Below are 23,582 nucleotides of genomic sequence, written 5' to 3' on the forward strand. Positions count from 1 at the left end.
TCAATCCGTTTCACAAGTTTTAATAAGAATCTGGCAAAATTACTAAATTTGAAGAAAACAAAAAGAACGCTGTTCAATATTTTCTATTTGCGACTGTTAACATGATAAACATGATCGTACTTTAAGTGACACAAAGTTTACATTACAGATATAAGTGTTATACATTTGCTCGGCGACCTTCGCGTTTCTTTACCTTTATGTAATATACAATCTCAATAAATTTACTTCCTTTACAAAATTCTCAAAGGTTAAGCAATCCAAAACCGGATATAAATAAAGCATTAAAGATAACGAAACAGATTACAGGGCTTGTGGAAAAGTGACGTCACAGAAGGATTATTCCTCGTTAATACTATATTAGCACTAACACATGCCCATGTTCTGTTAACCATTGTGCTGACCATTGACCTCTGTATCGTGATAGCAGGAAATGATGACACAGGCTGGTTTCCCTCTCTATTTTTAACATTATCTGTTGCACTGAAAACAGTTTATAGTGTTTCAAGGATTCACACAGTTCAAATTATTAAGAAGAAAAATCTTGTGAATTAAAATATGAGAAGCTTTGTTCTTGGTCAACCTTTTAAGTGGATAGTATCGACGATCAACACACATTGTATACTTTACCCTGGAGTAATGTATATCAAATAAAGTATACCGGTTATGGTCTGTTAAACCCTGGAGTAATGTAATTAAAATATAGTATATTGGTCATGGTCTGTTAAACCCTTGCGTAATGTAATTAAAATATAGTATACCGGTCATGGTCTGTTAAACCCTGGAGTAATGTAATTAAAATATAGTATACCGGTCATGGTCTGTCAAACCATGGAGTAATGTATATCAAAGATAGTATACCGGTCATGGTTTGTTAAACCCTGGAGTAATGTAATTAAAATATAGTATACCGGTCATGGTCTGTTAAACTCTGGAGTAATGTAATTAAAATATAGTATACCGGTCATGGTCTGTTAAACCCTGGAGTAATGTAATTAAAATACAGTATACCGGTCATGGTCTGTTAAACCCTGGAGTAATGTATATCAAATATAGTATACTGGTTCTCATGCACTGATTATTAATACGATATCTACATTAATCGTCCATACAGATACATGAACATCCTATTTTGGTTTAAGTGTTTGTATTTTATCGACAAAACTCGACAAACTATCAACATATATATATTATTCTGACATGCAAACCATTATTCCTTTAAATAAGATTTGTTTTTGTTTAAATTCAAATATTCTGTAACAAAAACATTTAACATTACAGCCATGTTTGATCATTAAAGCGCTTTCGCTCTCTACACACATCACTCATGTGTTCAAACATACTGACATTTGTTATCACACTAACATGTTTATAAAAATAAAGAAAATTTAAGAAAGTCAGGCAGACATATATGATTTTGTATATAATATTCACATAATTATCTTTCTGTCTGTCAGTCCGTCCGTCAGTCACACCATCCGTCCGTCCGTCCATTTATCTGTCTGTCTGTCGGTCAGACTGTCCGTCATGAACATGCAACCCCTTCAGCTTTCTAGCTAAATATCATTTCTTTGATTAAAAGGAGACTTTATGTGATACTACGAGATCAATATACCATGTAACCAATATTCTGGTGTTTGATCATTCTAAGAATTCACTATCTGAATGATAATTCACGTAGTATATTGCATGTTGCTTAGTGTCCACACATCGACAATATTTCTCTTATCTTCGTCCGCCTAAGATTCCGGTTTTCTTGAAGATCATATACACCTTTTGGCCGCCATCTAACGGATATAGTGACGTCCTTATCCTGTGTGGCTACTTATTCATGCACAGGCGTTTGATTAAGGCAGTGATATATATATATATATATTATATATAAACATGAAATGTATCCTTTTATTGGCTTTTTTATGTTCGGATTACATTCATTCCTTATAGATATTTAGCCGTCAGTGTTGACAATAAATAACTGCTGACTGAATTATAAAAACCAATGGCTGTACTAAATACGTATTTTTTTCGGATAAATCAATAATTGTTAATGTATCGATTATACCATTACTCCCGGAAAAAATACCACTTTAGGAACTTTGCCTAGAATGATCCATTTGCGAGATTTGAACGCTTTAATTATAAATGTCTATAAACGTTGTCATACTTTTGCATGATGTTATTTCTTGTGATATCATTCATTAGTGCGTCGTTTCTACCATCTTTCATATTAATCCGCGTCAAAAGCCTGTGACTTCGTATATAAATGATCTCCCCGCTCACAGTGTCCAGATAGTAGGTGTAGTATTTGCGGACGCGTCCGCAGCTGATGGTCAGAATGCGGACAAGCGCAATGAAAATAATTTTCTTCTGTCTATTGTCACTCACAGCGGAGATATTGGCTGTCATAACGGGCCCTGGGTAAGTATAGACACTTTTCTGAATAATAATTGATAAATTGAAATACGGTTATAATGTAATAATATTAAATCATATCTTTTTTCCTTGATGTTTTCATTATTACTGAAGAGCACCGTTATTTTGTGTCCTACTTTCCTAAATAAATGCGTTTCTCCATTTAATTTTGAGTTCTTTAACATCCTTCTGTATCTCCGGTGAAAAATGCCTTTCTGATAACACATTTTAACACATATGGACAAATTTGTACGTTTTCTTCTCTTATATTACATACAATGTATACCACACAGTATGCTTGTTATGGTAGAAATAATTTACAAACAATTGAACTATTACCAGAATGTGCAGTTGTAGATAGAAATACTTCCAACAAACTTCTAATTATCGACTGTTACAACGATAGCATCATTATTTAAAAAGTATCAAATGATATATGCTAATGATATCGAAAAATTGTGCAAATCATTGTCTCTTTATGATATGCATTATTTGCTCAAAATTAATTGAGACCTCTGTCTTTGTGATAATTTGTGACCGTTTAGAATTAGGGGGAAATATTTCGACAGCTAGTTGAGAGCCATATTACTAAGTAATTTAACCAAGTTAGGTATCACTGTTGATATGTATTAATATATTATTTTATATATCATATGTTTATTTAAATCGAGGTGAAGGATTTTGTTAAGAACAGAAGGTAATTTCATATAATTTTTCTTTAGAAGTATCTTATGAAATCCTACATTGTTCGGAATATTTCTTCAGTGATATGTTCTTTATAGTTATTGTATTCCATCTTAATATTGTGTTTCTTTCTGGAAATAAACAACCCATCGATAGTGTACAGTCCTGAATAAACTACTGTTAAGTACTTTAAAGTAAAAAGAACTAATAGTTGATACTATCTAGCTAAATACTCTGTGCGTGCTAGATATATACGATATATACACACTTTGTAAGCGTGTGTCGATGAATCAGGACGTTTTACGAGATACAGGAAGTAATGGACAGATACACAAATAAGGATAATAGCTTAGTATGTGACTGTAATACGTTTAACACGGAAACAGGAGCATCTGGTTAATCTAGACTTAGTCATTGAAGAAGCTGTATTTAGCGAGGAGAAAAACTGGTTCTAAATAGGCATTCAATTTTCACATAACATCAAACTGATTTTTGAGAAAAGATTTAAAGTTAAGACACAAAAGTTTGCCATTTCTATCATACATGTCATTATCACATCGTACAAGTTGATTTCTGAAACTTACTGAACACTAAATAATAGTGGCACAGTGCAAAATAAACATGGACTTCTAAAATTACGATAGATATGAAAACAAAATTAACTAAATTCTAGGGCAGGTGAACCTTCCTTTTAATATAATTCTTGTCATTACTAACGATATTTCTCAGTGACCTGCTAAGTTTAGTATCTAGACTTTCATCAATACAGGCGTGCCCTAGAAGGATGTAGATGTTGTATGATGAACGAGTCCTAGAAGGACGAAATAACTATACGATGCAGTTTAATTCGTTGCTTAGCTCTACTTTATCTTACCTAAATTTGCATTTAATGATGGTATTCACTTGTCTGTCTTTTGTACAATCCTAATAGAGAAATGCTAATGGTCTTTTTGTCATGTGACAAGTAACTTCACGTGACAAAGTTTGTATGACAAGAGGATAGGTTACAAAACAATGAAAAAAAAAAAAAAAAACACACACACACACAAAACAAAACAAAAAAAAAAAACACACAAAAACCAAAAAACGAAAAAACGACTTGATAACGGCATAACAAATAAAACACAAATTTGATGAAACCAGGCAAAATATAAACACAACCAAGATTTAAATGGGGACTCCAGAATAAAACCAAGGTGTAAGGATAACAAGACAAGGTGTTCCGGAAAGGGCAACCCAGGAGACAGTAAAGGTTATATGGAAAGATAGAATATAAGAAAGGTTGAAAACCATGTATTATGTTCCATCTTAGGACCAACGTGTGCACCAGGCGGAAAAGAGACTACTTCACTAAGTTGGAATGTGTCTACCAAACGTGGCAGGGGTATGTTGATATTCTTTTTCTAAAATACAAATTGGATGCGTGAATAAGAATGAGAGACAGATTGAATAAGAGGAAAAGAAAGCTGTGAATCGATGGAGAAAGAGAGACTTTCGGAGCTAAGACACGTTTTGAGGATTGACCTTAGGGCTCCCGGCCTTGGCACTTCACAAACTTGTGCTGGAGAAAAGCATTCCTAGTTCTGTTTCTCTGTCGATTTCACATTTATATGTATGTGTTATAGTTATTAAAGTGATTTAGAAGTATGTGTATATGTAAATAAAATCATAATGACACTCGTTCATCGCTAAATTTTCTTAAAACATAGTCAAATGAAACCAATGAAATGAAATGAAATGAAATGAAATGAACTTAAGAATTGGAGACTACGCTTCCAAAAAACATTTTCGATTGTCTTTCGAAAAACGGGTTTTGTTTGAATATTTAACATCATCACATGAATATTAATTAAGCACATGTGAACTTGTTTGCAACATATGTTTCGTTTCTATAGATGCTGTGTGTACAGAACGATACAGGTATGCCGATACACCACCGAATACTACTGCTGTTCTGGATATGAAGATGTTGGCAACACGTGCACACGTATGAATAACTTTTCACTTAAAATTTACCTTGTTGATTACTATATAATGCCTTCAATATATCTTAAACATGTTAGTTTGCTTAAACATATTTTATTTGAAAAATTCAAAAGGAATTGGACAAAAATTAAGACAATTTAGAAACGTCTTTTTCAATCAACAAGAAAAGTGTGGCGTGAAATGCCCATCACACAGCATTCGGACAAATTAGGGGAAAGATACTGTAGTGCTGTAGCGAATGAGAATCCTGAATACAGAATTAAGAATATCCTCTAACATTGGTTGAAACAGAGATTGGTATATATCAATGTTCAGTGGATCCCTCGACAGCCACCTAGCTGTTTATTGTAATATAGAACAAAGTGTAATACATTCTTAGTTAGTAATGTATTATTAGGTTTGATTTAGCGTTGTTGGTCACGGATGTAATACTTATTTACATTTTTTTTTCCAATCGCTTTTGAATTTAATATTCATTCTCCTGTAAATAAAACAGTTTGGGTCACCACAATTGGTAAACTACAATTCACATTATATACAACTTCTCCATACCTTCTCGATATACAAGCACAATGTTTCTTATACACTAATCTTTTCATATTTAATAATTGAGAATGGAATTATCAAAATGCACAACGGAGATCAAGTGCATAAGTACCCAAATTATCCTGTTTTGTTTTGGTTGTTGGTTTTAATTTTAATTTTTTTTTTTTTTGTATTATTTGTTTTGTTTTTGACACAAATGGAATACGAGTTGATATTTGTGCAGACATATCCCGTCACCAAACCCCTCTTTATGTGAAACCATGCCATAGTTTAGGTATCGGGTAACAAGGAAAACTGACACAAAAACCCCCGTAACAAAGATGATAGGTCAAGTAGAAGAACACGAAAATAATCCCAGATCCCAGATATAAATTATCAGAACACTCACTACGACATCTTACCTCTTCTCTTTCGGATTTGAAAGTGGATTGTAAACAAGGCTAAAACATGGGAAAGCTCTTTATTCTTGTGTTTTACCTCCGTGTCACGTACGGCAAAAAGCACCGAGACACATGCGAAGGGAGGTAAGCGCTTTAGAATTTCGGATACTGTAGCAATAGACGATAACATTAAACCACAACGGATCCCTTGTGCTTTGTAGTACATTACCTCGTTTTGGCTTACAGTTGAGCGACTATTGAATTTGGAAACGTTATGAATTCTGTTTCTTAACAAGATCAAATCGGTAGATACTTAGAGGTCAGAGTTTGAAGTTCGAACATATATATTTACCTTATCATCAATGTAGTTGAGCATGATGCAAGGTTATTTCACACAATCAATTTACAACCATCTCAACTCAACCAAGAATTAGCTGTAGAATTTCAGACATTTTTTACCCCTAAAGCATCTTTTCTATGAATCTTCTTTTCATTTTGTTATATTTTGAAACTGTCATAAGAATACGGAGATAGTTATATATATAGATATAGGTTTAGTCAAATTTTCATTCAGATTTTTTTTTTGAAAGCAGTCTAAAATGGTATCGCCACATTCTTATCCACTTGAACTTTCCCTCTGTTCACAGCTGTCTGTAATGACGTGTGTCAAAACGGCGGTACTTGCATTGCACCAAACACGTGTAGTTGTACTGGTGGCCGGTCTGGGAGTACATGTGGAGATGGTAAGTACACACCTTTAATTTAGGCTTGGGCCATCGTGATATTTAATGTTCATAAGTACTACACGGATATTTAGTGGATATTTAATAGGTACCAGTGAAATGTCTTACAACTTTCGCGAGTACAAAATTTCGAGTTATCCAAAAATTCGATTTAAGTGAGTTCGAATGTTTAGCGTGAAGTTCGACCGGGACCGATGAAATACTTTAAATTATACAGGCTCTTCGGCGAGTTATAGCAGTTCGAGTTAACGAGGTTCAACTGTAATTTTAATTCATGTTTAAAATGTCTAGCAAATGACAAAATATATCATTGATACACTGCAAATTAAGTTATGTGATTAAATACCAATGTATGTTCGTTTTATTTTATAATCCAAGGATATGTTGATTAAACGAACAAAATATTGCTGTGATATTTTTCAATTTATACAAGATGTTCTGCTTTTAACGTGTTATATAAAAACACACTCATGTTTGATATACCTAATCATAGACATACGTGTGTGATTCATGCTTTCAAATGATAACTTTACACCTTTACATATGTAGTGCATTCAACACTTTACACATATAACAAGAGTGGTAATTCTAGTAGGAAGATATTTCGTCCCAGAACTATTGAACCCTGTTTTAACAAATTATGAGAAATGAAATTATTTTACCAGCATTTCTTCTGTCAATATGTCAACAGAACATTACTACAACAATGATTTATTTTGCAGTGGTGTGTTCCCATCTACGTCCTTGTTATCCGGGCATATGTACGCTTCCTAACACCTGCACATGTGCTACAGGATACACTAATTCTGCCAGCAACTGTACACAGAGTAAATACCTATAACCTCATCTTAGTGTTAATACTATGAAACTGTCTCCGTTATATTCAATATGATCTCCATCATTGCATCTGTTCTTCAGAAAAAAATGCGAGAAGTCGAACTTAAAGTGAAAACAATACCAGTTAGCCTAAGAAAAAATATACGTGCAATACAGAGAATTGTTATCTCGATCTTTTCCTAAGCAAACATGGACATCTTTCCACCCAGCTGTATGATAAGCGTGGTGATTTCGTTTCCTTTATTGTAAATTTTCCGTTTCTGGATAGCAGAATTAGATTATGATTATGTTGACATGTTTGTATTTTCTTGTTTATATATATATATATATATTACATCGGATTTTCTGGTGCTTGAATAAAACTCAAATTTTTAAGGGGCGATGGTCACAATTCATGTGACGTGTTGAAGGTGTGGAAATCAGTATTAGTGGTGATCGTTATTACAACTTTTCGTTCTTTGATATATATATATATATATATAAGATAAAGCTTTATAATGTACCAATATGTATGGTAATCTAAAGGAAATTCAATTGTTTATTGACAGTCACGGTAGCTCCAGCGTTCACAGCCGCTCGAGCTGAACTGGCCTTTTTAAATGTGGAAAAACAGATGGACGTTTACAACGTGACGACGGATTCAACAAACCCAGACTCCGATCTTCCTGATATTTTATGGACAAATCTTCTGAAGTTCAACACATGGGTGGTGGATATGCAAGCAATTTACGAACCCGGCTTTCTACCTTTAGCCCCAAACTATATTCCGGAAGTTCAACTCGGGATTGCATCAGCCAATATTATTTATGAACTAAGGGCATGTAAGTTGTTCTGCAGAGAGACATGTTTAATCTGAACGTCATTTTTATGGATTATTGAACCTATAATTAGTTTCGGCTCACTGATGAAAAGAGTCATAATGTAAAGTCGAAAAGTTGCAATGGGAAATTATTTCATAGCTGATAGTTATCTTTACATTGAATATTTGTTCTGCAGGTCGTTTTCACTTTTTCTGCTTGATATTTCCCGACCATTCGTGTTTTCACTAAAAAGATATCCCAGTTAAATAGTTCCCAAATCTGAAATCATCTTTGAAATTATAGTTTATGTATGTTTTTCTACGTCATAGTCAAGCGGCGTCTCAATTTTATCTTTTCTGCTGTTCTCTTACATAAAAAAATAAAATACATGCAGTGTTTGTTGGATAATGGTATGAAAAAAGTATAGTTTAGAACTTTCAATAAATATTCATTATGGTATATCCAGAATGAAATGACTATCAGATGATTGAAATTCTGTATTTAACTGATATTTGAGAACTAGATAGGTATAAGCGATATAATGTTCTGTGTGATTAATATGCAAATGATATATGGATTATATTTCTGCATCATATCAATCATTTCTATGCTTTGTTGTGTTACTTTTAAAAGAAAGGTAAAATCCATCCAAACTGCAGAAATTCCTTCATATTCCGGGGAAATACCCACAAACATAGTCAAATTTCCTTCCCTGGGGAACCCTCAGACAAATTGCTAAAATTCCTGCAGTCTAGGGAAACCTTAGAGTGATTCGTGAAATTCCTAAATTTTCTGGGGAAACCCTCGAGTAATTGGTGAAATTCCTATAACCTTTTTGGGAAATCCTCAGACCAAATGCAATTCCCTATTTAAATTTGTGTTGGGTAAAAAGCAATATAAATTCAATGTCTAATAAATTTGAGCTACTGGGACTTATCTTGTCCTCTGACGCTTCTTGTAGAGATTACATCATGGGAATGTTAGGTTCGCAGTGAGAACAAATCTAAAATTAATTATGACCGTAATAAGTCGATGTAGTTAGTAGGAACTGATGGATAGATAATATTCAGTTGTTTTCATTTACATATATGTATTTCAAAAGTATGAAAAAAAAGATAATTACGAGTGAACTATATATAATAGTATATGATTCACAAATATTTTTTATTAACCATAAAATTATTGAAATGAAGAAAAATGAAAAACAAAAAAAAATCGCTAATCGAAACTCATGGACCAATCTGGATGTCTGCAATGGAATATGTGTTTAAAACTGCTATTAATATCATCAAAGTCACATAATTTACGAAACATCAAGCTGTTGGCAATTGCTGTAAGGAATACGATTTAGTTTAGGATATATTGAATTCAATGATACTAAACAATTTTCCGTATTGATAGTTACGGTTAATATTTTTTATTCTATTACACTGCACTTTGTGCTTGCACGTTAACGAAAACATATTCCCCATATCCTTTTTAATTCTGTTTGAAAAAGAACCTGCTTTCTTCATATTATGTCGTTTTTTAATAATGTGGTCATTTTTCGCTGTCGACTCGGAACATTCCAGGTTTTACCATCACTTAAGAGTATAGAAGGACGAAACAGCTGAATGATGCATTTTAATAATATATCAAAATGAGTAAATAAAGGCACCAATCATTTATGTATCTTTTTTACCGGCAAATGGATTTCTAGCCTTAATTTTCACGAAGTTATTGTTTGACTCAAGATTTTTTTTATAGTTTACTAGCTTACTGTTCTAAAATGATATCAAATATGCTTGTAAACGGGGCTTATATATCATGACGTTGACACAATACCACTTAAACTTCGTGTTTGTTCAATACTACCTCTAAACACATACCCGTACCGAATTAACACACGTTACTATTATAGCTGACAACCGTGTGAAAACATCTGGTACCCAGGCTTGTAGTCCGACTCCAACCACCCTGGCACCTGAACAGGATATCTTAGTCTGCCTTTTCACGTTTAACACTTTTGATTTCCGTGTGGATCATGCTGACACGTATGTTTTCTCTTTAAGTGTTTTATCTGCAGTTCACATGCTAGTTTAAACAGTATATATTCCAATACGTTCTATTTTTTGCAACAATTGTTCAATAAACAATCAATTGTAGATTGGAAAACAAACTGAGAGCGCATTCTAATCCATCTGATATTTGTTGATGTGTTTGACACAATTGATTAACAGCAACTTTCGTTTTGCCCGACTATCCAATAATGAAATTCAGTTGAAATGTGTAAATTTCATGTATCTAATTTTTGCATCTAATGTTTTCCTTTTCTGTATTTCAGATTCGTCATTACATTTTCCGTACAAAGTGGTGGATTTGAGAAGTTAAATATCATTGACACGACCACTGGATATGCCACACTAACTTTCAGTGGAACTGAGAAACTAAAAAGTGTAGAGTTTAGGTTTGATTACGTCGAGCCCATTCATTGTTTCATTCCAAACTCTAATCTTACCTGCACACCTACTTCCACGCCACTGGAGATCACTGATCCCATCACAAAGGTACGGTATCCATACAGCTAATAAGAAGTTTTCCAGCATGGGATGACATTGCCTAAATAAATTTTTATTATATGACTTTTTAACAAAAAAATGTGAATGGTGAAAAGGAATATGGGGCTAGTGTACCTATCCATCGACATGTTGACTTGTTTTTTTAAGTCTTCTCCTAGGCTTCAACCTTTAGGCCTCTGGCGTCACTGAAAAGTCCTAAAAGAATGAAAGTTATATGATGAATTTAAAACCATTGTTCGGCTATAGTGTGTATAACTCTAGATTTGTATTTAGAAATGCTATTTACATGTGTGTGTTTTGTACAATCTGTAAGGACATCTTTAAGGAGTTTACATCACCATGACACTAGGCAATTGTGTATGGCTTTCTAAATGCAAAACGACCAGCATAACGAATTATCATATTGGTCGATGTTGGCAAAATCCATTACCTTTAATGAACTTGAAATTGTACGTTGTAACACCTTCACATTACAAAAAATAGGTTGACGTGTTAGCTACAAATTAGCAGAGGTAGATAGTGGTCGACATCTTAGCTGTGACCTAATACATATAAGTATGAGAAATGTATGTAATGGCCTTATACATATGAAGGAACAATGAATAAGTCTCAGTTTGCAGACAAATTGATATACATATGAGAAAAGTTTTAGTAAAAAAGTTCAGTCACTTCTACACATTCATCGAAACATGTATTGTATTGTTGTCTTTACAGAATAACGTAACGTTTCTGTGGTCTGGATGGGTGGACAGTTTGGCCGGAATGAGTCGTTACGCACTGGAGATCTTCAAACTGACCAGACAAGGAGACATACTGCTAGAAGCGGAACCCCTTAATCCAGAGCTGATAACAGCATTCAACGATACTAGCGTTAATGACTATAGTTTTACCTACCAGCCCTCAGGACCAGGAATGTTCTCTTGTATTTTAGAAGCAGCTGATTTGGCAAACAACTCCAGATATATCCGTCGATTTTTTCTCTACGACCCGGTTTCTACTATAACAGTAAATCCCGGAGTGATGAAAGTAGCCAGTGCCACACCGGAATCTGGATACACGTGGCAAGGCAACCAGGAAAATGGTGCTACAGACATAAGTGTGTACTGGGCTGGTCATTTCATCAATCAGCTTCAGACTGATGGAGGGTTCCTGAATGCCATTCAGGACTACCCACCTCAATTACAGGATCTGAACGTGGACACTACCTTCAAGAAAGTCATCGACACAACTATAACTGATACTAGTAACCGAACGAATGCAGCTATTACAAACATTGATGGCATCATTAAGTAGGTGCAACTATCTGTATATACATGAAATGAATGAATGTGATACTCCAAATCACTTTTTCATTGTTATATTGAGAAATGGAAGGTGTTTTTTAGATTAGAGCTAATAACCAGCATTTGATAATCCTACAAAAGTATGAGGCACAGATAAGTCAATACTACAGAGTTGAATCTAAAGTTTATTTTTATTTTGCAGATTTGAAATTGTCAGAGAACGCAAGCTTGTTGGAGTAACACCGGATGTTCCCGTAACTGGCTGGACAACCATTGATCCACTGGCTGTATACTACAACTTCTCTGATAACGTTAACGGGGGAGATTGCATGATGATTTGGGTTCGAGCATATGACATCATGAACAATAACGCCACCGATTCCACACAGGTTTGCTTCGATTCGACCGATCCAATTATCCGCAGCACTAGCCTTGAACTGAACTCACCTTCTCCTGACTTTGATGCCTCCAGCAGGTAACCTTTCAACTTGTCAATTTTCGTCGTTTTTGACAAAAAAGTATTTGGCGGATTTTTGTTTCTGGGGATGCATAATAACTCAACAAATCTGCATGCAATAATTCTAGAATGTACCTATGTACTTGACATTCTTTTAATATATATGAAAATCACGAAATGTACTGAAATACGGGGCTTGTGCACTTCCTCTTTAAATTTTTCAGTCAGTTTGCATTTAATTCCCACGTTAAACATCTAGGTTCTTAGCGTCACTGACGAGTCCGAGGACGAAACAGTCAGTTTAATTTATTATTTGGCTCTACGATATCATTTCCAAATTTGTATTATTCAGATAAAATCATTTTACATCATATTTACAGGGGACTTGTGTTGAGTAAAGATCGTTTCTGTATGTTAAGCTCAGACTTAGATATATATTGATATATATATCAATGAGTGATTATATATATTATGTGTTTTATGTTAGAATTTTGATGACAACGTCAGACACACAGAGTGGAATAGCTTCCATCCGCCTTTCCTTTTACGACAACTCGACCGGTGACCTCCTGTATGATGCAGGCTCCGCAGCTTCAGGCAATATCACTAATGTAAGAAATTTTGGAGTACCCTAAAATCTTGACATTAACTAGTTATTTTTCATCTCCGAGAATCAGAGAATCAAACTTCAGCTAATTTGGTGGATGCTGGTGCACTGTCCAAAGCACCACCAACCATCTCTGTTTCGAAGCAGTAAAGGTTAGAATCTGAGAGATTATGTGAATCATTATTTCATCAATCATTTAGAAAGTTATGTTAATAGTTAATACTATTTAAGAATATAACGTAAAATATATCTGAAAATTTATTGTGAAATTCCTTTATTTTAGAAAACCCAAGCTGAATGTGAACAGACAGGAGACTGCTATTGTATTACCACTGGTGCTTGTTATTCGTTAAATTACGATATGTACTTCGATAACTGCTGGTTGTACAAAAAAAATTTGGACCTGTCCACTCTTGTAGTCAGAGCTTTGCTGACCTCTTACAACCTTGCGTCTTTGTTCACAACAACAGAAATAATGGTTGGTTTGATGAAACAAAATGCGTTGTTTACAGTAAATGTCTAATTGATTTTCGTTTTAAATATTGTCTAATTAAATCAGATTTGTGCTGTGGATTAAGCATATTTTGTACGTAAAACATACCTTTTAACAAACTAAAAAAAAAATTGATCAATTCTTATCTCCCTTGAGTGTTGATAAAGCGTTTAAGTTGGCTTGGTTTCTAATATTTAATAAATTATGATTTTTTTGTTGCTAGATTACATCAATCAACAATCTAGATGGAATAACAACGTGTAAGTATGAACAGATCTATTACATGATAATGTACTGAAACATTTTTGGATAAGGTTGATTATTGTCCTTGAAAATCACTCTATGTTGACATGTTGGAATTCTCATTGTTGTGTTCTTTCTCTCTGCCAAGGACATTCGATATATTTAGATTAGTAAAGAAAGCGGGTTACATGCGTTTTCTAACATATAGTCATGAAAAAGATATCACAGACACATAGGCAGTAATTAATAAAATGTAAAAGAAGAGTCTAATATATATCCTTTTTCACGTTTAATAATTCATTTGATCGCCTTCTTTTTTCTTATTTACAAACATGCCTAAAAGTAGGAGGTTGCATTTTCTTCCGTTGCTATATAAGTACTTATTACAGAATTTTGTTATGCAGATATTTTGGACAGATTATTAATTTGATTTTTAAAAACGGATGAAATCCACAAAGATCTTCTTCGTTTTGTATAAGTATAAAGTTAAATCATGGTAGGTGTTAATGCAATTTATTGATATCATGTATTTTTGTCTCATCAAAATCAAAATCCACAATAATGGAAAGTGCTATTTTAATCTTTAAACGAAGAAAGTTTACATTTACACGGTTTTTTTTTTTTACGTAAGTAAGGATTCAAATAAATTAAGTCTCGTACATCCGTTTACTGTAATATCCATTTTTAAAAAACACTTCCTATCTCAAGGGTATTGCTGATGTCTTCTCACAGGTCCTGGTGAAACCACTGTGGTCACTGTGGCTACTTTATCAGCTGGGGGCATCGCTGCCATTTCTCTCGGTTTGTATTTCTTACAGTCTGCATAATGATTGGAATAGCACTTCTTATAGTTTTTCCTTTGTTACACAAAATGGTTTTACGAGAAGGTAAATTTATTTTTTTAGTATGCAACTCATTTTCTGAAAATTGTAAAAAGATATTATTTTAATAATGACACAAAGAAAGATACTGTTATTGGATTTACCTTTATGATACATCAACGTTACCGCTGGATATCTAATCAATTGGTTGTATATCAAATATCTATGTTTCAGTAATAATACTTATTCTGGCGTTCATAATATTCGTGCTGTTTCTACACAAGACTGGTCGTCTGAAAAAAGTAAAGGAACGAAGCATAGAGCGCTTCAGATCAATCAGAGGAGGAGCGGACACTGGTTTAGTCGGCTACAAACAGTGGCAGGTAGGACGGGATAACACTTGTAAGATCTGCTATAGATAGTCGTACGTAAGATAAGAAAACACTTGTTAGGTCAGATACAGACAGCGACAGGTAAGATAAGACAATACTTGTTAGATAAAAAACAACACTTGTTAGGTCAGATACAGACAGCGACAGGTAATAAGACAAATACTTGTTAAATAAAAACAACACTTGTTAGGTGAGATACAAACAGCGACAGGTAAGATCAGACAATACTTGTTAGATAAAAACAACACTTGTTAGGTCAGATACAGACAGCGACAGGTAAGATCAGACAATACTTGTTAGATAAAAACAAAACTTGTTAGGTCAGATACAGACAGCGACAGGAAAGATCAGACAATACTTGTTAGAAAAAAACAACACTTGTTAGGTCAGATACAGACAGCGACAGGTAAGATCAGACAATACTTGTTAGATAAAACAACACTTGTTAGGTCAGATACAGACAGCGACAGGTAAGATAAGACAATACTTGTTAGATAAAAACAACACTTGTTAGGTCAGATACAGACAGCGACAGGTAAGATCAGACAATACTTGTTAGATAAAACAACACTTGTTAGGTCAGATACAGACAGCGACAGGTAAGATCAAACAATACTTGTTAGATGAAACAACACTTGTTGGGTTGGATACAGAAAGAGGCATGTAAGATAAGACTTAACTTAATAAATAAACAACACTTGTTAGATAAACTGGAGTGGTCGACTGCAAAAAATGGAAGGTAAAGGGCGTGTTCAACGGTGGGGTACGACCGGTAGTTAAAATTCCATGACGTCATTACGCTATTGAGTTAAATAACTAACGTAAATCTACTTACTTAATGCCAATTGTTCTTACCGGCCTCTCAGAAGTTAGTCCCATTCTCAATGTGGCAATATGCAGCTAAAGTCAACATATTTTTGCTTTTAAAAGACTGGTGGATTTGCCGAAGAGGACATATACTTGTACGGTACCCAGACATATGACACGGCACCCAACTGGTTGATACATTCAGATGACTTGACTCTAGGAAAAATCATCGTCGTCGGGAAGTTTGCAAGAATTTTCGATGCCATATTAAATATGGGAGGAAAACAAAGAACAGTCGTTGCCAAAACACTGAAAGGTAGAAAATATCTATAATATTTTCCGTTATTATTATCATTGCCATTATTTATCTTTGTACGGTTCAATAAAATATGGCATGGTAGAGCGATAGGCTAGTTATCAAGTGGTTTCGGGTACAATCCCTATCGGGGGCATTTCAAATTTACCTACGATACATTTTTGTCCGAGTAGAAATAATTCCCGGTCCCCACAATCATCGCTGTTTCCACTGAAAAATCAAAGAACTTGTTAGTGGTGTTTACGAGTGGAAGGTGTGGAATAAGTTTATAGTCCTGTCAAAATCCATGCCGATTCCTAACGCTACGCAGAAGTTTCACTCCATCTATAGAAACAAATGGTTTGGTTGGAACTAATTCGAAAATTTAAACAAAGCTAACATCTGTTACTATAACCATAATTTCTGCTTATTTAAGATAAGACATGCAAAGCATTTGAAACAATACTACTATTTGACTACTATTTGTACCTATGACAGAGGACTTCACCGAAGAAGACTCTTTGCTGATGAACGCAAAAATCAACTTCTTTGGCAGCAAAGTTGGTCGCCACTTGAGCGTCTTGGAATTTATAGGTGCAGTCACGGAGGACCCGAAAAGTGAGTGATAATTATCTTTTTGGTAATCTATTAAGAAACCAGTGCATTTGTAAAGATGTGTTGACTGAAGGAAAATAAACCTCTTTGTTCATTTATTACTACAAAACAAGGCTGTGATATTATCATTAGAATTCAACTAAAGCATATCCTTTCATGCGGAATTTCGTTCATCGGCGTTTTCTAAATGTGATATGTAAATTTTCACCCAGGTTGACTTGACGAAATCAACAACATCATTCAGTTATAAATCTTCGACTATCTTGGCTCGCTCCGTTAACCATTTGTAGGTATTTCGTATCCCTCTACAAGATAACTCCTGAATGAACACTTTAGCATTATGTCAATATCTTTTTCAGTGGGACCTGTGATGGTATTAGAATACTGCGACAACGGTCCGATGAACAAATGGCTTCAAAGAAACAAGGCTTCCGTCAATGAGTCTATCATCGAAAACCTCTATCGCTTCTCGTATGACATTGTTCGGGGTATGGAATATCTTGCTTCTAAAGATGTAAGTTTTTTTTAACTGGACAACTAATTATTTACACTGTTTATGGTTTGATTTTCTAAAAAAAATATGAATGTTTACATTTGTTTGGCAGATTAGAAGAATATTCACAGTTTTATCAAAGCTTGAAACAACTCTTCTTCACGAAACTTATCAATTTGGGCACTTTTTTATCCCTCATAATTCAATGTTTATTGTAGCTACATTGTGTGTCTAAAATAACTTAAATCTTTTGACAATATATTACCAGTACTTTACACACATTCCGCACCGACGCTGTATATTAGTGTTTATTTTCTTTGCTTTGCTACAAAGATCATACATATGCGCTTGGCGGCAAGAAACGTTCTTCTGACCGATACCCTGGAGGCCAAGATTAGCGGATTTGGGCCAAGACAAGGAGATGATGAAGAGGAAGGTGGTAAAAAGGCCAGTATTTAAATCATTCCCGATTTTTTCTGGCTTATTACTGTTTATTAGAGTTATGTATACACAAAATTATCAATCTGAATATTTTACATGTAGGTTGTTGAACTGTTAGTATACTTGATTACTCTCTTTTTATGGAAAAACGTACAACAAAATGAAAGAGTTCTATGAAGACAACTTTTCAATATTCCTTTGTACGGTTGTAATGTAAATAGTAAGATATATATTGGCATTAGCATTGTGTCGCAGACTTAAACAGTTTAAAAAACAAAGAAAGCATCAATTTGCTAACAAAATGTTTATCGTAACTCAAATTCGATTCAATGAAAACAAAACATGAATAAAACCAATTTCCAACGAGACCTCTACAAACGAAAATGTGACCAAGTTTTCCGACAATATAAATTGTTCGACCACTTATGATTTTTTTCAGTCTCCTCATTTAGGCCATTTTCATCACTGACGAGTTCCAGAAAGACGAACCAGCTGTTTGATGCCGTTTAATGCATTATTTAGCTCTGCTGTGTTTAATTCTAAATCATAGAATGGTGCTATTCATTTGTTTTTTTACGTGCACTCTCGATCGGTTTAAGAAAATAATACTTGATGTGCTTTTTTTGTATTCTATCCAGTCTCAAAAAACAAACTACTACTACAGCATACTTACTAAACGTTTACATTTCACGCCACAGGAACGTATACCAGTGAAGTGGATAGCTCCCGAATGTTTGGACAGCAATAAGGCAGCCTCTGAGAAGAGCGATGTTTGGTCTTATGGCATTGTTCTTTGGGAAATATTCACACTAGGTAATTGTCTATGATGGTTACCATGGTTAATTTCCTATTCAAGTGTTTTTCGGTTACCAGTCCTGAAATACTTTGTCCCATTTTTTTTTCAAAAAATGACATACACCTATAAACTGGTTTTTTTTATGAAAAAAGAAATCTATTCGTTAAAATTTGTCAGTCTTCTCCATAATTACTGTATAATGAATAAAATAAGGGGACTGTATCTATGTTCTATCAGAACTTCATAAGGTGACAGACTTTTAAAATGACTTTTCGCCCATGGTCTGTCTGTCCAATTGTCAGCCCGCCCCGAATGCAATACCTGAATAGGTCATAATATTACTCAGAAACATGATAGGTATTTGTCTCAGTTGTTCAAAGCACAGTAAGTCTATTTTGATATATCGGATATCAAACCATATCCGCATATTACCAATATATCCTGTGATAATGAACATAACAGTAATATACTCGTCGCCTCTAGTACATACGTATATATACAGTGTATATACAAAATATATGAAATGTACGTCCTCAAAACGAAGACAGGATATTTTACTTTTCCGTTTTGCCGTTTCTTTCTTTTTTTTTTTTTTTTTAATTTTTACTGATTCGGAAGTTTCTGTCACTTTTCCAAAAGTCTGAATTAATGTTGATTACCATGGGCCTATATATGACCGATGATATTTGTACACAAGTGTATTTAAAACTGTAGAGGATTTGTTTTTAAAGCAGCGTTGTTAATCACTAATCACTTCAATAGCAAAAAAATTATAACCATTCTACTGGTATAAGGACTTTAACCTTCTTATTTTCTTCCATGTATTCAGCTTTCATTCATTTTTTGTGCTAGTCCATTTTTTCTTATAATCTCTTTCACATTTAGTATTGAATAGCCCATTATTGAAGTTTCCTTGTGGCTTAATTACTATGTTATACAAATCGTCGCCATGTGTTAAAGGAAACCTAATCATGTTTTACACAGGTGAGACACCTTACCCAAACGTACGAAGCAGGGAGCTTCCGAAGTACATCAAGTCAGGAAAAAGGCTACCTAAGCCTGAATACAGTGATGATATGTAAGTGCAATGATTACATATGTATCATGACGTCACAAAATAAAACCAAATCATTCTTAAACTGAATATAGGCGCTACGCAAGACATTATGTAGAATTTGCACCATGTTTTTAAATCGACATCAGAAACCTTTTTACACATGGTGTTTTGTTTGTCATATTCAGCAACAAGTGATGTGACTGCCTCAGAACACTTACATTAGACATCCAACCTCGTGTGATAATATAAGATAGAAAATGTAATCTCAGATTTTAGTTATTTGTATTGAATTGAGAATTACAGCTTTCGTCGCAAAATTAATCAAAATTTAAACCAGAAAAATATACATTAAAATTAATGAGGATGTGAAGTGATAAATATCCTGATGTGTCATACATTTTCATGTTTACATCTGCATAAATGAAGTTAAATATGTATGTTATAAATATTTCAATGTCTTTTGAATGTGGAAGTATAAATATATATATTTGTCGTTGCAGTCACTTTAGCCTGATGTTAAAAACCTGGCAAAAAGCCCCGAAAGCACGTCCTACCTTTAAGGAAGCTCGTCAAGAGATAGAACATCTGTTCAGACAGTCATCGAATGACCTGTATTACTATGACAGCACCCAGCAGTGACAACGTCGTTAAGAGACAAAAGAGAAAATAACTTTCTGATAAGGATTCATGAAGCAGCAGTTGTTTTCCATCCAATCAGGACAGCTGTACTATATTGACATAGGTGTCAAATACATGAATACTGTAATACATGTGAGGCCATGTATAAAAAGTCATTTCAGACTATCTTCGAGAATTATGAGTCAAACAGATTCACTCTAAGTAAAGCTTTTAGTTAGGATCATCTTACAACAACAACTGGTGGGAGATATATATTATCGATTTCCTCCCTCTTGGTAATTGTTCTCTTATTAAGACATCGTCGCGTTATAAATTGGTTTCTTTATCAGGACGATGTTTATGGTACAATGTACCCTCGCTAAATACTATAATAGAATTGCCCTGTTATTTATGCACAATAAGCTGCACTGACATCAGTATCATTTTATTGTCTCTGACATCAGTTTATACTATTCTGCTCTGACATCAGAATCAGACTAAATCAATTGTCTCTGACATCAGTTTACATTATTTTGCTCTGACATCAGAAGAATCGTACTAAATCAATTGTCTCTGACATCAGAAGAATCGTACTAAATCAATTGTATCTGACATCAGTTTACATTATTCTGCTCTGACATCAGAATCAGACTAAATCAATTGTCTCTGACATCAGAAGAATCGTACTAAATCAATTGTCTCTGACATCAGTTTACATTATTCTGCTCTGACATCAGAATCAGACTAAATCAATTGTCTCTGACATCAGAAGAATCGTACTAAATCAATTGTCTCTGACATCAGTTTACATTATTCTGCTCTGATATCAGAATCAGACTAAATCAATTACCTCCGACATCAGTTTATGTTAATCTGCTCTTGACATCAGAATCACACTATATCAATTGTCTTTGATACCAGTTTACATTAATATCATTGGACCTTGACGTCAGAGTAAATTAAAGGACCCTGACATACGTGCATATTTACCCCTTGCCAATGGCTTACCCTCATTAGTATAACGAATACTGTCACAAGATGGCGACTTGGTCAACATGGAAAAAAACTTATATGATGACATACAGAGGATAAACTAGCATATTAACCTATGGTTATATGTGATAGTAAAACTGATTTATTATTGTTAATTCCTTATTTCTGTTGACTCATATCGAACAAGAGATTTTGCTTTTATGTTTTTAAATGTTAGTGGTGTTTTTCCGTTAAAAATGGCCATGGTGTGATATTAACGAATAGAGTGATATGATAAAAATACTTATAATGTATTATACACACAGAGTTGAAGTCTTTGATAAGTTTACATGTTGGCGAATAGTCAGAGTTAGACCAACTAAGTCGCCATTCTATTTTTAACATTGCATATGTATGTCCTTAAAGAAAATTAATAATTTAGTAATTTTGATTAGAGGTAAAGAAAAGTTTTCCTTGTTAACAGTCATAGATAAGAGCTAAACAGTTTTAAAGTTTAATGGATATATTGTGTGAGGGTGGGGATGGGGGTTTGGGTTGGAGTGGGAGTGGTTCGGAAGTCAGCCGCTTCCGCTCATCAACGATCTTGTAAAATGAAACGCAGGATCATAGCCATTAAGTAAAGGTGAGATTTTAAAATCTACAAGTGGTCGACACTTACCTAGTATTGTTGATAAAAACTAGGGTCAGTATGAATATCGTGGAATATTCTGTTAGTACATGTAAGTATATCCATTTACCTTTCACTATAAACAATCCCCACATCTGTTTGTGTAATATTTACCCATTTATATCGGTGTATTATCTATCTTTTTCACTTTCTTTGTTATTTCTGAATTAGTTTACTGATATTACACTAACCTAATGGAACATAAGCTTATATGATACAAAGCGAGCGTTGGTAACATCACAAAAAGTATATTCAAAGTCTAACGATCAGGAAAAGACCATTATTTTGTGGTATCTAAATTAATTAGATATGAAAATGTCCATACCATTTAGAACTGGAATGATGAAATATGTGCTGTTCCAGACAGAAGCTATATATTTGATACTGTTATATATTTGTCATACGTAGTCATACTCTTTGAATGACTTCTAAATAACTGAACACCTTAGACGTGTTAATGACTAATGTTAAATTCGAAGGATCATTGTTTGCTTAAAATAAATGTATTATGTGTCATTATGCTTTATCAATAAAACTGTCCCCAAAAGGTTTATATCATAAATATTTTTTTTTTCTTTCTTTTAAATTGGATATATGCATAGCAATGACGCAAATCTGATAGAAAAAAAATCTACCAGTCAAGAGGAATTTAACACATATCAAAACGACTCGATAATTAATATCCAAACATGTCAATATTTTATTTATTTTTATATAAAAAAGTATCTATATTTAAACAGCAATAAAATGTTTATTTTCTGGTCATGAATGTTTATGTGTATTTCATGTTTCACTTTTAACAGCAGAAGTTACATTGCCTGTAAAAGATAAATTATATATTCATTGGCACTCCACTTAATTCCTGTGAGCTGATTGTGATTAGTGATTTTATAATATAGTATACACAGTCTAAATGATACAGGAAGTATATTAGTTTTCGTTTGGTTTTGTTAATGTTAGAGGGCGGATTAAGCCATCTATGTACCGATCTACATGTACAATATACCAGAACAATACTATCACTGACACGAAAACAGCTTTCACTTAATTTCCGTTAATCACCAAACGAGTTTTCTATCAAAAAAGAGAAGAGTTATTGTCAAACTCACAAAGCGACCATTCAGTGAATTATAGGTTCCAACATGTGTTTCAACTGAACATGCGTAACTTCAGACTGACGTTTTGTAGGGTTTACCCAGTACCCTCCATGCAGAAGAGAGATTACTGACTTCAGGTGTAAACATTCAAGGCTTGTTTCTGTCGGCCATTACTGGACATGTCAAACTTGGAACAAAGGAAACTGACATTTGAAATTATGAAAAATAGCAATTATCAAACTTGTACTTTTATTTTCCAGTTTACCTTAGTTTAAATAATAGTTCATATCCATTATTTAAACAAAACAAGAACTGCTATTATTATGTGAAAAGAAGGGTTCTTCGGAACTTATGTTGTCTGATTTTACCCATCGATTTAAATTTTCGCGTTATCTTAAGATTGAACCATAAGCTAGAAGCTTACATAATTTCCTCTCTTACACTGGTGTTACAGAAATTACACA

At 33.9% G+C, this 23,582-nt stretch overlaps 1 protein-coding gene across 1 annotated transcript; it reads left to right on the plus strand.

The window, feature by feature from the left end:
* The first annotated feature begins 2,323 nt into the window (after positions 1-2,323).
* LOC132544877 (uncharacterized) lies at positions 2,324-22,570 on the plus strand. Its single transcript, XM_060208532.1, has 22 exons — positions 2,324-2,415; positions 4,406-4,477; positions 4,989-5,080; positions 6,653-6,748; positions 7,471-7,575; positions 8,134-8,406; positions 10,286-10,418; positions 10,709-10,931; positions 11,658-12,232; positions 12,429-12,701; positions 13,171-13,294; positions 13,574-13,768; positions 14,007-14,043; positions 14,759-14,827; positions 15,082-15,230; positions 16,170-16,362; positions 16,840-16,959; positions 17,316-17,470; positions 17,783-17,896; positions 18,589-18,703; positions 19,671-19,764; positions 20,244-22,570. Exons 1-22 carry the CDS (start codon positions 2,324-2,326, stop codon positions 20,380-20,382), a joined length of 3,438 nt encoding a protein of 1,145 aa, XP_060064515.1. The 3' UTR covers positions 20,383-22,570.
* The last annotated feature ends 1,012 nt before the right edge of the window (positions 22,571-23,582 follow it).

Source organism: Ylistrum balloti, unplaced genomic scaffold (assembly GCF_031769215.1).
Source record: "Ylistrum balloti isolate Yb309-2 unplaced genomic scaffold, AGI_CSIRO_Ybal_v1 Utg369592, whole genome shotgun sequence".
NCBI lineage: Eukaryota > Metazoa > Mollusca > Bivalvia > Pectinida > Pectinidae > Ylistrum > Ylistrum balloti.

What these genes read in the sequence shown, in the direction of transcription:
- LOC132544877 (XM_060208532.1), top strand. Translation starts at nt 2,324, where the DNA reads ATGGTCAGAATGCGGACAAGCGCAATGAAAATAATTTTCTTCTGTCTA. An exon ending in TGTTGGCAACACGTGCACAC is followed by an intron (nt 5,081 to 6,652) that starts GTATGAATAACT and finishes CTCTGTTCACAG; the next exon opens with CTGTCTGTAATGACGTGTGT. An exon ending in TCACTGATCCCATCACAAAG is followed by an intron (nt 10,932 to 11,657) that starts GTACGGTATCCA and finishes TTGTCTTTACAG; the next exon opens with AATAACGTAACGTTTCTGTG.